Source organism: Cryptomeria japonica, chromosome 10 (genome assembly GCF_030272615.1).
Source record: "Cryptomeria japonica chromosome 10, Sugi_1.0, whole genome shotgun sequence".
Lineage (NCBI taxonomy): Eukaryota > Viridiplantae > Streptophyta > Pinopsida > Cupressales > Cupressaceae > Cryptomeria > Cryptomeria japonica.
This window is the reverse complement of record NC_081414.1, coordinates 462,089,567-462,107,604: the sequence shown is the minus strand read 5'-3', so window position 1 is coordinate 462,107,604 and position 18,038 is coordinate 462,089,567. Positions and strand designations below refer to the sequence as shown.

The 18,038-nt window shown below is 36.3% G+C and overlaps 1 protein-coding gene across 1 annotated transcript; it reads left to right on the top strand.

Moving 5' to 3' along the window:
- The first annotated feature begins 11,620 nt into the window (after positions 1-11,620).
- Positions 11,621-12,256, top strand: LOC131859029 (uncharacterized). The gene has a single exon (XM_059212540.1). The coding sequence runs from the start codon at positions 11,621-11,623 to the stop codon at positions 12,254-12,256; it is 636 nt and encodes a 211-aa protein (XP_059068523.1).
- The last annotated feature ends 5,782 nt before the right edge of the window (positions 12,257-18,038 follow it).

Sequence of the window (18,038 nt, the reverse complement as noted above, 5' to 3'; positions counted from 1 at the left end):
TTAATAAGAAATGTGTCATGTCTTGTACCCATCTTGTAGAGGAAGTAGGTACAATTGTTTATTCTTGGTCTTGGAGGGCTAGGACAACCTTCTCTTCATTTCCTTCACTATTGTTTGTGTTACCAGCAAGCTACTCACATAAACCCTTATCCCTAATTATCTTGGTGACTTTGATATCAATATCATATTTCATCCCCTTAGTCACCCAACCAACTCTTTTACCATTCCAATCCTTACTCAGCAAAAATTCCTTAACTGAAGGATGTGCAACCAGCAACTTGATCTTATTGTTAGAGAGAATATGTCTAAATTTTTTCAAACTTCTAACAACATCAAGTATATTTTTCTCAAAAAAAGATTACCTTTATTCATACTCCTTAAGGCCTTGACTGAAAAAGGCCAAAGGCTGCTCCAAACCATGTTCATTTTCTTGAACCAACATAACTGATATATTGTCAATGCTCCCATATGCATACAATATGAATAATTTACCAGAATATGGATTTAGCAAACTAGGAGAAGTTGCAAGTGCCTTCTTTATGAGTTCAAAAATATTTTTTCCATCCTTGGACTAGCTAAAGGGAATACTCTTTTCCACATAAAGTTTAGAGGCCTCAATAACTTAGCTACATCTAGAATAAACCTTTTGTTGAGCATCAGATTTAAAAATGTGAAAAATCCATTGTTTTATTAGGAGTTAAGATGAATTTGAAAAGAGTAATAAAAGGCTAAATATGTCCTTGATAATTTTGATAGAAACCCTAAAAATTCCACCGATACCAAAAACCCCTAAGACATCGCCTAAACTAAACATGTCGATAATAGATGTCCATCCTTCACCGAAATGCCCAGTCTGACCGAAATGATTCTATCGAAGAAGCCTACCAATATCCTATCAATAAAGTGGCTTATCAAACAAACCTTGGCCGTGATGGATCTACAAAGGGATTCACCGAAAACATTAATTCCATCAACATAAAGTACATCAAGGAAATCAGAAATGGTCCCATAGATAAAATAAAGAGTTTCGATGAAACTACAGTATTGATGAGACATGTGAACAGCTCGCAGAGGGAGGAAGTTTGGCCGAAAGAGTAATGTCGAAGGAACCAACAAATATTTTATTGGTCAAGCTATTTCGAGGAAAAGAGCATATCGAAGAGGCACAAAAGATGTTGACCGAAGATAGCTTTCTTATCGAAGGATAAAGGATCGATGAAACATGCAAAATTTCTATCGATGACTTGTTATCGGCTGAACATAAAGAGTCAAAGAAGAGCAGTTTTCTCTTACCGAAAGAGGAAATTTAATCAATGCTAGTACAAGGGCTAGATAATGAAGAAATGTTTTGATGGAATTCTAACATCGATAAAATGATGGAGGGACTTAGCGATAAAAGGATTTTCATCAAAAAGAAAGATTTTGATGAATTGATAAGACATTACTCCAATACAAACACTTATAGCAAGGCTTTGATGAAATAAAGATAGCGATGAGACCAAGAGATGTGCCGGCGATAATGTCAATTTCATTGAAGTAAAGAATGATGTCGATGGAATATGGTGTTTCGGGGAAACATAAGGTAAAGCCATCAAGACATATGATTTCATCAAAGTGCAACACAGGTGTAATGTTGAATAAGCGTTAGTGGAAAGTTAAAAACACTACTAGACAAATGATTACCCATTGCCACGAAGATAAAAACAAATCTCAATAAAGTCACATCACCATAAATTCAAAATGAATACCTATCTGACCGTTGCTTAACTGGAATTATTAACTGACAAGTTCACCATAAATGCTCAATGAATTGATGAAGTAGGAGACATTGTTGACAATGCCTAAGAGAATTCACAAAGAGCGATCCAGAGCCAGACAATTCAGAATTGGGTTTGCAAGAAGAGCCCTTGGAATTCAAGTAGGTTCTTATCCCTTAGAAACTTGTAATTAAACTGAAGTTGTCGGCTTTGAAGGCCAGTAAAGCTAGGAAAGCAAAAGAAACCCAATCTGTAGATGATAAACGTAAGACACAAAAGAGGGAAGGGCATTCACTAGCACAAGATTTGATTGATCAGTGTCCCTCATCAAGCCTCAGGTCTAAAAAGGTTAAGACTGATGAGGAGGGTTTAGAAGATAGATTTTTACATCTTGGAGATATATGGATGAAGATAAGAGGCAATGAGTTGTTCATTTTTGGGTATATTAGAAGGAATGCACCTGAACCCATAAGCAATTTATGGGGACTTGATTTGGGAAAACTAGCAGTAGCGAATGTCTTTATTAATGTTGAACTTATGAAATTCCTAGCCAACAATTATGAACCCAAGGCCAAAACTATATATCAATACATATGGGAACCAATACTATCGATTACTAGGGAAATTGTTGATACTATGTTTAATCTGGATTGGAGGTTCGAAGAGAAAATTGAGACTAAGAAATTGGCACAAGAGTACTTCAACCTGGAGGACATCTATAAGAGGTGGAGACTCCCCATCCATAGACCTAGGGTTGTAGGATCAATAGTACCATTGGGTAAAGATGACAAAGCTCCCTATGATGTCAATTCGTTCCACCCCTACTTCACGTATACAAACTACTGCGCTACTCAGGTTCATGGAATAGAGGCTCACCCCTTGATGGACATAGTGACTATGGTCATCTGTGCAGATTTGCAATCTAAAGATCCACGGTTATTTGATTTTTCTACCTATCTCGTTGATGCCATCAATTATGGACTAGAAAAACTGAAAGGAGATGTGATTAATGTGCATTTCAAGTATTACTCTATTCTTATACACATGTTGTTGTATGTTGGGCAAGACAAAGGGCTATGGTCAAATGAGTTATGCATTAGGGTGTATGATAAGGCTGGGATAAGGAAGCCTATGCAACTATTGATATCTTCATGAGACAAAAGATACAACAACAACCAGTACTAGCATTTCAAGGAATACTTTGTTAAGACACTACACAGATTATTGGGACACCCGTGTGATCATGCTTTGTCTCCTAAAATTCAGAGATTCTTAAGGCCAAAGGATTATGGCTAGGACACCATAATTGAGCAGAACTGGGGAGATTATTACTGCTTTTTGGATTGCACTCAAATAAGAGTGTATGGATTTGAGGGAAAACCATATGTATTGCCTATCACTGTGCCTAATAGAGTGGCATGCCTAGAGATTGTTAGGCAGTTGTCAATAGTAAGCGTCTAGCACTTAGCTAATCATGGAAAACAATCCATTGTGCCTAGATTACTAGTGTTTTCAGATTTTATTGTCAAAAGTTTAAAGAATTATGGTTTACTACAGAATAAATTAGATTATTACAATATGGTAGAAGGAGACCCTAGGCTAAAATTTGATCCAGAGGGATACATAGGGGAGGCGAGGTCATCCCAGGAGCTTAAGGCTAGAGAGCATGTATTGCTCATACCTAATGATTTCATCAGAAACATAAGAAGGGAATAAGCTAATGAAAAAAGCGCTAAGTATGAGCGAGTTTTACAAGCCTACAAATGGAAACTCTTCTGAGGGAGAATAAATGAGGACATGCTTCAAAACATAAAAGATCTCTTACATCAAGCAAAAAAACTTATGGAGCATGAGCTAGAGTTGCTTGAGGGAGTGCCTTCTTATGTCTATGGGAAGCGCATCAAAACTGTCAGGGATACAGAGCCCTTGGCCCAATTGTCTCCTTAATTTATTTATAATGTTTTTCCAGTTGCCTCCCCTAGAGAAGAATATCCTCCTGGATTTGAGGGTGGTGTGCAGATGGATCTGATGACGAGATAGTGCAATGTATAAGATGTTGGAGATATAAGGATGATTGAACATGAAGATTTCATTGCTAATAATGATTTCATTTCCTTTAGAGAGTTCGATACATTTTTATACCAGCATAAAAGGAATACAAATTAGGAAAATTATGAAAGATAAAATAGAGGAAGAACAAGCCCAAAGGTTACAAGAAGAGGTGGAACTTGCTAAGAGAGAAATGACACCTGAGAAAGGAAGGCAGCTACACAAGGATGTTGGTGTGCTAATCTACTCAGGGTGGGACATGAGGTCTGCATTGTTGTTTGACGGTTTCCTCAAGAAGAAAGATCCCAACAAACAGATCATACCAGAGGAGATAGACAAGATCTTTATGGGCTCAGGCTATGATCTAGATCAAAAGGCTCTCATAATATGGGCATTGTATCTAAAGAAGAGACCCATACTTATTGATACAGATTAAGGTTTTGGCCACCTGATGATCTAGCAAGTTGGGAAAACTGATCCCAGAATCAAAGCCAAATTAAACATGGATGTAGCAAAATTGAATCAGGAACAAACAGAGTTTTTGGTCAAAAGAACAACACTTACAGAGGCTTGTATGAGAAGGCTACTAAAGAAATCCAGAGGCTAAAAGGATAGTTGTCACAAAAAGACTCCTATTATTGAGGGATATGAACCAAATATGGGTGTTCAATCCAACCTAAGGGTCTTAGATGCTATATCAGATGCTGCCTACTGGAGGATAAAGGTTGAAAAGTTGGCAAAGCAATTGACCAATGCCCAATAGAAGATGAACAAATTGGCAAATGATGTCATTGAGCACAAGTTCAAAGCTATGTTGCCACATGCTAACCAATATTGGAAAGTATACACAGGGACTGTGAAAGCTCTAAAAGAGCATGAGAGATCAAAGACAAGATTGCAAGATGTATTGAAGGACAATGAGGCCATGACTGCAGAAGAAGGAGTTCAAGGGGACCAATACCTAATGGAGCATTACAAATACATGGACACACTGAATAAAGATCTCAAAATATTGGATGAAGACTATGTTGCAACATCATCGGTTGTCTACAAGGAAGGTGAACTGGCTCCATTAGAAAAATGGCAAAAGGAATTTGCACAGATTAAGGAGAAAGTTATGGCTAGATTTAACCAGGATGAAGATGTAGCCCCACATGTCAACCAGGAAGTGTTTGATCTCTTTTCATTGGAGACAGATATGAAAAGAAAGAGTGTGGCCATTAGATGCTATAAGAGTGACAGTTATATTAATCATCTTGGCATGCTTAATCTCTTTATCTTTCACTTTGTTAAGAAATTGTAATCAGGTTGTTAATGATGAAGGGACATAACTTCTCATAGAATAGGTGTTGCTCACTTATTTATATGAGCAAGTTTTGTAAAATGAAGACATTATTAGAATATTAGATACTAGACAGATACTATAGCCTCTAGCATACTATTGCACCATTTTGAAGTTTTAATAGAATCAGTCATTTTTCTTCTGCACATGTGCTATGGATTATCTCATTTTCTGCAGGTAGTTGTTTGTGATATTATCTAAAGGAGAAAAGGTTATTCATATTCTTATAGTGAAGTCTATGTTTCTATGTTATAAACCTGGATTAAAAGAATCTACTTGTGAATTGTAATTGTTCCTTGTAGTTCTTCCTTGAATGGTCCTTTAAGGTTAAGGTTAAAATTCATTCAAGCGGTTTATGATATAAACATTTAGCAGATCTAATAAGAAACAATAATTGATAGACTTACCAAAGGGGGTAGGTTTAAAAACTATCTCACAAATCATACATTAAGTTCTAAAGAAATATAAGACTTTGTAGCCCAAATAATAGATAAGACATTGGTTGTCCATAGATCACAACCGTTACCATATTAATTACCTTTGTATTAAAATATAAGATAAGTGAGTAGGATTCATAGGACCAATTAGCAATAGTATACATACATATAGATTTAAAGTACAAAGTTCGAATAGCTTCTACAAAAGCAATCTTGAACTCGTCTAAAATCACATCTCCCAAGAAACCATGCCATTCTAAGGCAAGAAAGAATTTACACCAAGATACTTGATCTACTATAAAATACATTAGTCATCAAAAGCCACTAGTGAATACGTATACCCACCTAGGTCATGCAGAGCCTAAAGTGAGAGAGTTAGTAACCAAATAGGTTCACTCTATAAGTTGACCAAGTCAATTGGAAGGTTTGATCATAGGAGTTGGCATTTCCTTAGAACCTATCCACTTTGTTGATTTGAGATCCAACAGATTGGCAACTCTACTGGGGATAGTATTCATTTAAAAAGACTTTGCTGTGGGAAAGAACTCATATAAAAAGAAAAATATTTCCTCTCTAAAGAGAGGTGGTGACTTTGAAGTAAAGAGAAGAATTTTTATGTATGGGAAGAAGTCAATAACAGAAGGCCATCCAATACTACAATTGAACTTTGATCAGAAAAGAAACAAGAAAAAATCAAACAAAGAACCAACAGACAATCCAATGGAACACATGAATGCTTTCATGAATGAGAGGTATAACTAGTATTACTCTGAAAATAACTCATAGCCAGCTTGGAATAAACAAAACTATACAATTTTTTATGCCCAAGAAATGAGGACTTGGCAGTTGCAGATAAAGCACGAAAAGGAGAATTCCCTCCTCGTTTTGAAAGTCATCGCCCAAATTTGAGAGAAAATACATCAAGTTCCTCAGGTTCAAGCACGATGGATGCACCAGACCATTTTGCAGATTTGATGAAACAAATGTTAGATGTGGCTACTGAAATGAAAGATACTGGAAGAACAAGGGAGTGTGTGGAATTATGTGCTAGGCTAGGAATTAATGTTAATGAAAATGATATTGATCATGACCTGAATAAGTACAAAGAAAGGTGTGAACATGAAACCCAAGGATCAAATAAGGGAAGAAGTCATAAAGATGAAACCAATACAAAGAACAATACCTACAAGATAGCTAGAAACCCCTTATATGATCATGGGAATGGAAAATTTGCATACACCCATGTACCTCCTGAACATCAGTACAATCATTGTAACAACTTTGCATATCAAAATCAATTCCAACCCCCAAACCAATTTCCCCATTATAATAACATGAGTCAGAACCATGGGAATTTCTTTCAGGGAGGATATGGATTGATGAATATAGAACTATAGTACCAAAATGAAATCCTCATCCCATTCCAAATTAAATCAGAACTGCAGTACCAAAGTTCACTAGGAGTAATGCTATCACAGGAGAAGCACATTGTAAATCTTTTGATACAGTCATGGAAGATTTCTACCTCCCATACGAAGATGTCAAAATAAAGTTATTCATCCAGTCTTTAACAAAGGATGCATGAGATTGGTTCAGAACATTACCTGATGTTTCAATAAGTAGCCTTGTAGAGTTTAAGAGACTTTTTCTTGAATAATATGGAGATCAAAATAGCCCCGAGTTTGCACTACATGAAATCATAAGTATCAAGAAAGAACCTAATGAGACAGTAGTTGATTTCAATAAGAGATTCAATAGAGTTATAAACAAAATTCCTAATAGGATAAAAATAGTCCTAGAAGTAAGAATCTTGTACTACATAAATGCCTTTGATAGCAAGACAAATTATGAACTCAGAACAAAAAATCCTACAACTCTTCAAGGAGTTATGAAAGCTGCCATAACTATAGAAAACAATAGAAAAGCTGCTAGGAGAATTGGGAAGAGAGAAGATACTAGGTTGTTCAACCCAAAAGCTCCCAAACAAACTAAAGACGAAGATAAATTGGATAGGGTATTAAATGTTCTAAAGGATTTATCTGTGAAGGTAAATAAAATAGAGAAACAACAGTTCTTCCGTCATGATAGACCCAGACTACACGATATGTCTTACAACACTACCTAGAAGGATAGGAAACCAATGGAGAAGAATCAAAAGGATAATATGTAGACACCAGATCCTCTAAAAAGAACTATGAATCAAGTGTCAGATGATAACATGTGGTGCTTTGCCTGTGGCATGCCACATTTTCCTTACTAATGTATAGTAGCAAAGAAGCTGTAGGAAGAAGAAGAAGAATGTGAAGGGTATATAGATGACCACACCATAATTTTTTATCATTTGAGGAAAACAACTCATGTAAGGAAGAGGGAGACAATGATGTAATTTCAAAATGGATCAATCAGTAGTGTTGTATGCAACAAATATTCTTATATGAGGAAGAATAAATTAAACTCAGGGTCCCCACTGAAGAAGAAAGAGAAAGAATCACGACGGCGACGGTGGAACAAGCCAAAAGAACCTATGCTCTCAAAAATTGAACCATAAACCCTGAGTAGGGAAAACCTTCCGGAATGTTCATAAAAGAAGTTAATAAGATATCTAAACCAATAAATAGAATGAATAATCTCCAAGAAAAGGACTTAGGCAAAACCAAAGAGAAGGGTGTTCAAATAATAAGACAACAAAAGGGAGAGAAAGACAATATAGCAAATACTTCCTCAACACCAGCCACTATGTCATTTGACATTGCAAATGCTTTGACACAGATGAAGGTCTCTATACCATTGCTTGAGATGATGAGATTCCCTAAATATAGAGAAAAGACTCTAAAAATGATCACAAATGTCGTGGGAGAAAAAGTGAAGCAGCACAAGCAGGGCAGACAAGACAATAATGGTGAAAATAATCCGGTTCTAGCCATATATCTGGGGTCAATAATAACAAAGAGTCCTTCCCAAGTGGATCCCTTCTACCTGACCCTAATGATCAATAATAAGATGATTAAAAACTGCATGATTGATTCAGGAGCAACAATAAATGTTGTGCCTATAGGAGTTATAAAAGAGCTTGGAATGGGGGTGGATACAACATTTGGCAAGTGTTATGCTATGGATAATAGATCTATTCCAGTTGTGGGTGTTATGAAAGATGTAGAGTTCAAAATAGTAGTATGCCCTAAAGCATCCTACAAAATAGACATCATGGTGGTAGATGTCCCTCCTAATTATGGAATGTTATTACCCAGACAGTGGTCAAACTTGATAGGGGGACATGACCAATTAGATTTATCATATGCTACCATACCAGTGAATGGGCATGAAGTGAGAATTAAGAGAGAGCCTCGTTCCTCATACATCATTGAGGATGTGGAAACTCCTAAGCCAGTACATTTTATTTAGTCAAACATAGATAATTTTAAAGTACAATTGACAAAGCCAAAGATTGAGGATTTGTCTCCAATTGAGTCTTGCATCAAAGAAACTAATGATCAAGTGTGGCACATGTACTTTGATGGCTCGTGTAGTAAGGAAGGAAGTGGGGCTGGGATTCTATTCATTTCACCAAGTGGAGAAACATTTAAGTATTCTTTCAAGTTAGTGTTTGAATGTACCAACAATATTGCTAAGTATGAGGCTATAATCACAGGACTGAACCTAGCAGTTAAGCATGGAAATAAAATCCTTAGTGTATTTGGGGACTCAGAATTGATAGTGTCCCAAATTAAGGAAAAATATACCTCTAAACATATCAGATTGAAGAAATATAGGAATGCAGTATGGGAGACCATTGAGTTGTTTGATGCCTTTTAGATAAATTGGGTTGACAAGTCAAAGAACATAATGGCTGAATTTCTAGCGAATATTGCACTAAAGGAAAATTATGTGACATTGAATGGGATATCAGAAGTGGAGATAAAAGTCAAACCTTCTATCCCGAATAACCTATACAATTGGAAAATTTTTCAAGATGATGTTGACTTGTTAAACTTCTTGCAGTGTGTGGATCATTATTAGGCATAGGCTATTAACTTTAATGATTTTGTGGAGGAGACTGATGGGAAAGAAACCTTGTTTGGATAGGAGATTATACAGCTGAAATCAAACAAACTACCAAGAGGCTTGGTTGCATTAGAAAGGACTTTCAATGCACAGGATAGAATAGAAACTAAAGTGACTGCAGCTAGAGAAAGTGATGTTGAACAAATTAACTTGGGAAATGAGGAATCACCAAGACATGTGTTTGTTGGAAAGAAATTAGCCCCTAAAATGAAGCAACAACTGATAATATTGCTCAGAAAGTATAGGCATGTTTTTGCATGGTCATATGATGACCTCAAGGCCTATAGAGAAGATCTTTTCCAGCATGAAATACCCCTTTAAACTGATGCCAAGCCACTTAGACAAAAAAAAGACCTATAAATCCAACCTTGCTACCTAAGATGACAGAAAAAATAATAAAAATGAAAGATGCAGGGATAATCAAACCTTTTTAGGTATTCCACTTGGGTTTCAAACCTAGTGCCTGTCAGAAAAAAGAATGGAGATATAAGACTCTATGTGGACTTTAAGAACTTGAATATATCATCTTTGAAGGATAACTACCCATTACCAAATATGGATATCATGTTGCAAAAGGTAACTGGATATGAACTATTATCCATGATGGATGGATTTTTAGGTTATAGCCAAGTAAAAGTCAGGGAGGCTGAGCAATACAAGACAACCTTTCCAACACCATGGGGTACTTATGTGTATGCAAGGATGTCATTTGGCCTAACTAATGCTGGAGAAACTTTCCAAAGAGAAATGGATGTGGCAGTTGTAGAGCTAATAGATGTGATAATGGTGGTATATCAGGATGATCTAACCGCTTACTCAAAAAGGGCTGAAGACCACTGCAATCACCTTAAAAAGATATTCAAAAAGGCTTTAGAATATGGGATCTCTCTTAATCCAAAGAAATGTCATTTTGGAGTTGAGGAAGGAAAGCTCCTAGGACACAGTATCTAAGGAGGGAGTAAAAATTGATCTCAAAAGAGTAGCTGCAATCAATGAAGTCCCCATTCCAAAAACTATTAAAGTCATTCAGTCTTTCCTGGGACAAATCAACTTTGTCAGGAAATTTATCTTAAACATTGCAGACATTGTAAAGCTTATAGTGCAAATGTTGAAGAAAGGAGCCAAGATAGATTGGGATGTAGAAGCATTGGATTCCCTTGTAGTAATCAAAAGGGCAATATCCGAGGCACCAGTACTAATATCACCAGATTTTAGCAAACCATTTCTGATTTTCTCTTTTGCCTCTTGTCACACAGTAACAATAGTGTTATTGAAGAAGAACCAAAATGGTTGTGAGCAATCCATTGCGTACTTCAAAAAATCATTGAACCCATTTGAGATCAAGTATGATATAAATGAGAAACAGGCCTATGCTCTGGTAAGAGCGGTAAAACACTTCAGACCATACCTAGTAGGGGCAGAGATCATAGCTTATGTTACTAATGCAATAGTAAAAGATATTTTTAGATAGACATAAGTAATAGGGCAAAGGTGCAAATGGATCAATCAAATCCATGAGTTGACATTGAACTCAAGATTTCACAAGTCATTAAGGGCTAGGGATTAGCTAAACTCATGGTAGGAGCAGATTCTAAAGGATTTCAAGTAAATGAAGTTGGGCTTGAGGAAGCTAGTTTCAACATCAAGCACACAATGTGGTACATATATGTTGTATATTATCTTAAACATATGAAATGTCCAGATAATATGACTAATAATCAAAAGAGGACCTTGAAGTTGAAATCATTAAAGTATGTAATCATTAATGGTGACTTGTATTGGAAAAATAGAGATGGGATCTTATTTCTTTTCCTGGATGAACATCAAGCAAAAAGAATCTTACAAGAAATGCATGGTGGGGTATGTGGTGGTCATTTTTCTATTAAAACCATAGATCATAAGATACTGAGGGTTGGATATTATTGGCCACATGTATTCAATGATGCCTATACATATGTTAGGAAGTGTGAAGCATGCCAAAAGTTCTCTTGAAAATTGAAGTATCAGGGAGCTCTCCCATTAAGACCTATGCAGGTGAAGAACCTTTTCAGCAATGGGGGTTGGATTTCATTGGGGAGATATCAGACAAATCTAGTGGAGGTCACAGGTGGATATTGGTAGCCACCGCTTACTTAACCAAATGGGTAGAAGCAATTCCTACCAAGCAGGGGACTAGCAAAGTAGTCATCAAATTCATGATGGAAAATATCATTACCAGATACAGTGTCCCTGCTAGGATTATTGCTGATAATAGAATGTGCTTCAGATCTAAGGAATTCAACACCTTCTATGAGGAGTATGGCATCAAAATATCCCATTCATCTCCATATCATCTCCAAGGTAATGGGCAGGTTGAGTCCACCAATAAAAATATCCTCAAGATCATCAAAAAGATGCTAGGACAAAATAAAAAAGGATGGGATTCAAAATCGAGTCTGGCACTTTGGTTTGATAGAATAACAGTCAAGAAGTCCACAGGAAAATCTTCGTTTGAACTGGTTTATGGAAAGAAAGCTAGACTTCCATTGGATAATCTTCTGTCTGTCCACAGATTTATGATACAAGAAGGAATTGATGTGGAAGATCCTTTGCAGGAGAGGCTGGTTTAGCTAGTAGATCTTGATGAGATCAAAACAGAAGCCCAGAAGTAGAATGTTAAGGCACATAATCAAATGAAAAGGTTATATGACAAAAGGGTAATAGATAGGAAGTTTGAGATAGGTGATTGGGTCCTGATGTGGGATGCTAGAAACTAGGACAAAGGTAAGCATGGAAAGTTTGAGGCACTTTGGCTTGGGACATATGTGATTATGGAGAAAGCAAGGAAAATACATATTACATACAGAGTGCTACAGGAAACAATTAGGAATTGCCAGTACATGGACAGTACCTAAAGAGATTTTTTCATTAAAATATTATTCCATGTACAGTAGATTAGGATTTATTTTCCACTGTATATACTGCCAACAACCATTAGTAGGTCCCTATTCACCAGAGAGTCCAAGCCCTTGAAGGTATCTGTGACATACCCTCATCTCTAGTCAGAGCCATGGTTGAGCATCAAATTTAAAAATGTGAAAAAGCCATGGTTTTATTAGGAGTTAAGATGATTTTGAAAAGAGTAATAAAAGGATAAATATGCCCTTGATAATTTTGATAGAAACCCTAAAAATTCCACTGATACCAAAAAACCCTAAGACATTGCCTAAACTAAAGCTGTCAGTAATAGGTGTCCATCCTTCACTGAAATGCCCAGTCTGAATGAAATGATTCTATCGAAGAAGCCTACCAATATCCTATCAATAAAGTGACTTATCGAACAAACCTTGGCCAAGATGAATCTCCAAAGGGATTCACTGAAAAATATTAATTTTGTTGACATAAAGTACATCGAAGAAATTAGAAGTGGTCCCACCAATAAAATAAAGAGTTTCGATGAAACTACAGTATCAATGAGACATGTGAATAGCTTGCTGAGCGAGGAAGTTTGGCTATAAGAGTAATGTCGAAGGAACCAACAGATATTTTATCGATGAAGCTATTTCGAGGAAAAGAGCATATCGAAGAGGCACAAAACATGTTGACCAAAGATAGCTTTCTCATCGAAGGATAAAGGATCGATGAAATGTGTGAAATTTCTATCGATGACTTGTTATCAGCCAAACATAAAGAGTCAAAGGAGAGCATTTTTCTCTTACCAAAAGAGGAAATTTTACTATGCTAGTACAAGGGCTGAATAATGAAGAACTATTTCGATGGAATTCTAACATTGATAAAATGATGGAGGGACTTAGCGATAAAAGGATTTTCATCGAAAAGAAAGATTTCGATGAATTGATAAGACATTACACTGATACAAACACTTATAGCAAGGCTTTGATGAAATAAAGATATCGATGAGACCAAGAGATGTACCGACGATGATGTCAATTTCACTGAAGTAAAGAATGATGTTGATGGAACATGGTGTTTCAGGGAAACATAAGGTAAAGCCATCGCGACATATGATTTCATCGAAGTGCAGCATAGGTGTAATGTTGAATAAGCGTCGGTGGAAAGTTCAAAATACTGCTAGACAAATGATTACCTGTTGCCTCGAAGATCAAAAAAAATCTCAGTAAAGTCACATCACCGTAAATTAAAAATGAATACCTATGTGACCATTGCTTAACTGGAATTATTAACTGGTAAGTTCACCATAAATGCTCAATGAATTGATGAAGTAGGAGACGTTGTCGACAGTGCCTAAGAGAATTCACAGAGAGTGATCCAGAGCCAAACAATTCGGAATTGGGTTCGCAAGAAGAGCCCTTGGAATACAAGTAAGTTCTTCTCCCTTAGAAACATGTAATTAAAATGAAGTTGTCATCTTTGAAGGCCAATAAAGATAGGAAATAAAAAGAAACCCAATCTGTAGATGATAAACCTAAGAGACAAAAGAGGGAAGGGCATTCACTGGCCCAAGATTTGATTAATTAGTGTCCCTCATCAAGCCTCAGGTCTAAAAAGGTTAAGACCAATGAGGAGGGTTTAGAAGATAGAGTTGAGCATCTTGGAGATATATGGACGGAGATAAGAGGCCACGAGTTGTTAATTTTTGGGTATATCAAAAGGAACACACCTAAACCCATAAGTAATTTATGGGGACTCAATTTGGGAAAACTAGCAGTAGCGAATATCTTTGTTAATGTTGAACTTATGAAATCCTTAGCCAACAATTATGACCCCAAGACCAAAACTATATATGACTACATGGGGGAACCAGTATTATCGATTACTAGGGAAATTGTTGATACTATGTTTAATCTAAATTGGGGGTTCGAAGAGAAAATTGATACTAAGAAATTGCAACAAGAGTACTTCAACCTGGAGGACATCTATAAGAGGTGGAGACTCCCCATCCATAGACCCAAGGCTACAGGATCAATAGTACCATTGGGTAAAGATGACAAATCTCCCTATGATGTCAATTCATTCCACCCCTACTTCAAGTATACATACTACTACATTGCTCAGGTTCTGAGAATAGAGGCTCACCCCTTGATGGATATAACGGCTATGGTCATTTGTGCAGATTTGCAATCTAAAGATCTATGGTTATTTGATTTTTCTACCTATCTTGTTGATTCCGTCAATCATATACTAGAAAAACTAAAAGGAGATGTGATTAATGTGCATTTCAAGTATTAATCTATACTTATGCACATGATGTTGTATGTTGGGAAAGAGAAAGGGCTATGGCTAGATGAGTTGTGCATTAGGGTGTATGATAAGGATGGGATATGGAAGCCTGTGCAACTATGAATATCTTCATGGGACCAAAGATAACACAACAACTAGTACTGGCATTTCGAGGAATACTTTGTTAAGACACTAAACAGATCATTGGGACACCCATGTGATCATGCTTTGTCTCCTAAAATTTAGAGATTCTTAAGGCCAAAGGATTATGGCGAAGACACCGCAATTGAGCACAACTGGGGAGATTTTTACTACTTTTTGGATTGCACTCAAATAAGAGTATGTGGATTTGAGGGAAAACCATATGTATTGCCTATCATTGTGCCTAAGAGAGTGACATACCTAGAGATTGTCAGGCAGTTGTCAATAGTAAGCGCCCATCACTTAACTGATCATGGAAAATAATCCATTGTGCCTGGATTACTAGTGTTTTCAGATTTTATTGTCAAAATTTCAAGGAGTTATGGTTTACTGTAGAATAAATTGGATTATTACAAGATGGTAGAAGGAGACCCTAGGCCAAACTTTGATCCAGAGGGATACATAGGGGTGATGAGGTCATCCCAAAAGCTTAAGGCTGGAGAGCATGCATCGCTCATACCTGATGATTTCATCAGAAACATAAGAATGGAAGAAGATAATGAAAAAAGGGGTAACTATGAGCGAGTGTTACAAGCCTACAAATGGGAACTCTTTTGAGGGAGAATAAATGAGGACATGCTTCAAAACATCAAAGATCCCTTAGATAAAGCAAACAAAATTATGGAGAATGAGCTATAGTTGCTTGAGGGAGTGTCTGCTTATGTCTATGGGAAGCACATCAAAACTGTCAGGGATACAGAGCCCTTGGCCCAATTGTCTCCTTAATCTATTTCTAATGTTTTTCCAGTTGAATCGCCTAGAGAATAATATCCTCCTGGATTTGAGGGTGGTGTGCAGATGGATTTGATAATGGGATAGTGCAATGTCCAAGATGTTGGAGATATAAGGATGTTTGAAGATTAAGATTTCATTGTTGATAATGATTTCATTTCCTCTAGAGAGTTCGATACATTTTTATCCTAGCATAAAGGAATACAAATTAGGAAAACTATGAAAGAGAAAAGAGAAGAAGAACAAGCCCAAAGGTTACAAGAAGAGGTAGACCTTGCTAAGAGAGAAATGACATCTGAAAAAAGAAGGAAACTACTCAAGGATGCTGGTGTGCTAATCTACTCAGAGTAGGACATGAGGTCTGCATTTTTGTTTGATGGTTTCCTCAAGAAGCAAGATCCCAATAAACAAATCATACTAGAGGAGATAGACATGATCTTTATGGGCTTAGGCTATGATTCATATCAAAAGGATATCATAATATGGTCCTTGTATCCAAAGAAGAAGAGACCCATAATTGTTGATATAGATCAAGTTTTTGGCCACCTGATTATCCAACAAGTTGGGAAAACTGATCCTAGAATCACAGCCAGTCTAAACATGATGTAGCAAAACTGAATCAGGAACAAACAAAGTTTTTGGTCAAAGAGAACAACACTTAGAGAGGCTTGTATGAGAAGGCTCATGAAGAAATCTAGAGGCTACAAGGATAGTTGTCACAAAAGACTGCTATTATGGGGGGATATGAACCAAATATAGGTGTTCAACCCAACCTAAGGGTCTTAGATGCTATATCAGATGCTACCTATTGGAGGATAAAGGCTTAAAAGTTGGCAAAGAAATTGACCAATGCCCAACAAAAGATGAACAAATTGGCAAATGATATCATTGAGCATAGGTTCAAAGCTATGTTGCCACATGCAAACCAATATTGGAAAGTATACACATGGACTGTGACAGCTCTGAAAGAGCATGAGAGATTAAAGGCAAGATGGAAAGATGTATTGAAGGATAATGAGGCCATGATTGCAGAAGAAAGAGTTCAAGGGGACCAATACCTAATGGATCATGACAAATACATGGACACACTAAATAAAGATTTCTAAATATTGGACAAAGACTATGTTGCAACAATACCAATTGTCTACAAGGAAGGTGAACTGGCTCCATTAGAGAAATGGCAAAAGGAATTTACACAGATTAAGGAGAAATTCATGGCTAGATTTATCAAGGATGAAGATGTAGCCCCTCATGTCAACCAGATAGTGTTTGATCTCTTTTCATTGGAGACAGATATGAAAAGAAAGAGTGTGGCCATTAGATACTATAAGAGTGACAGTTATATTAATCATCTTGGCATGCTTAATCTCTTTATCTTTCACCTTGTTAAGCAATTGTAATCAGGTTGTTAATGATAAAGGGACATAACTTCTCATAGAATAGGTGTTGCTCACTTATTTATATGAGCAAGTTTTGTAAAATGAAGACATTATTAGAATATTAGATACTGGATAGATACTATAGCCTCTAGCATACTATTGTATTGTTTTGAAGTTTTAATAGAATCAATCATTTTTCTTCTGCATATGTGTTGTGGATTATCTCATTTTCTATAGGTAATTGTTTGTGATATTATCTAAAGGAGATAAGGTTATTCCTATTCTTACAGTGAAGTTTATGTTTCTATGTTATAAACTTGGATTAAAAGGATCTACTTGTGAATTGTAAGTGTTCCTTGTAGTTCTTCCTTGAATGGTCCTTTAAGGTTAAGGTTAAAATTCATTCAAGCGGTTTATGATATAAACATTTAGCAGATATAATAAGAAACATTAATTGACAGATCTACCAAAGGGGGTAGGTTTAAAATCTGTCTCACAAATCATACATTAAGTCCTTAAGAAATATTAGACTATGTAGCCCAAATAATAGATAAGACGCTGGTCATTCACATATCACAACAGTTACCATATTAATTACCTTTGTATTAAAATTATAGGATAAGTGAGTAGGATTCGTAGGACCAATTAGCAATAGTATACATACATATAGATTTCAAGTACAAAGATTGAATATCTTCTACAACAACAATCTTGAACTCATCTAAAATCACCTCTCTGAGGAAACCATGCCATTCTAGGGCAAGGATGAATTTAGACCAAGATACTCGATCTTCTATAAAACACATTAGTCATCAAAAGCCACTAGTGAATAGGTATACCCACCTAGGTCATGCAGAGCCTAAAGTGAGAGAGTTAGTAATCGAATAGGTTCACTCTG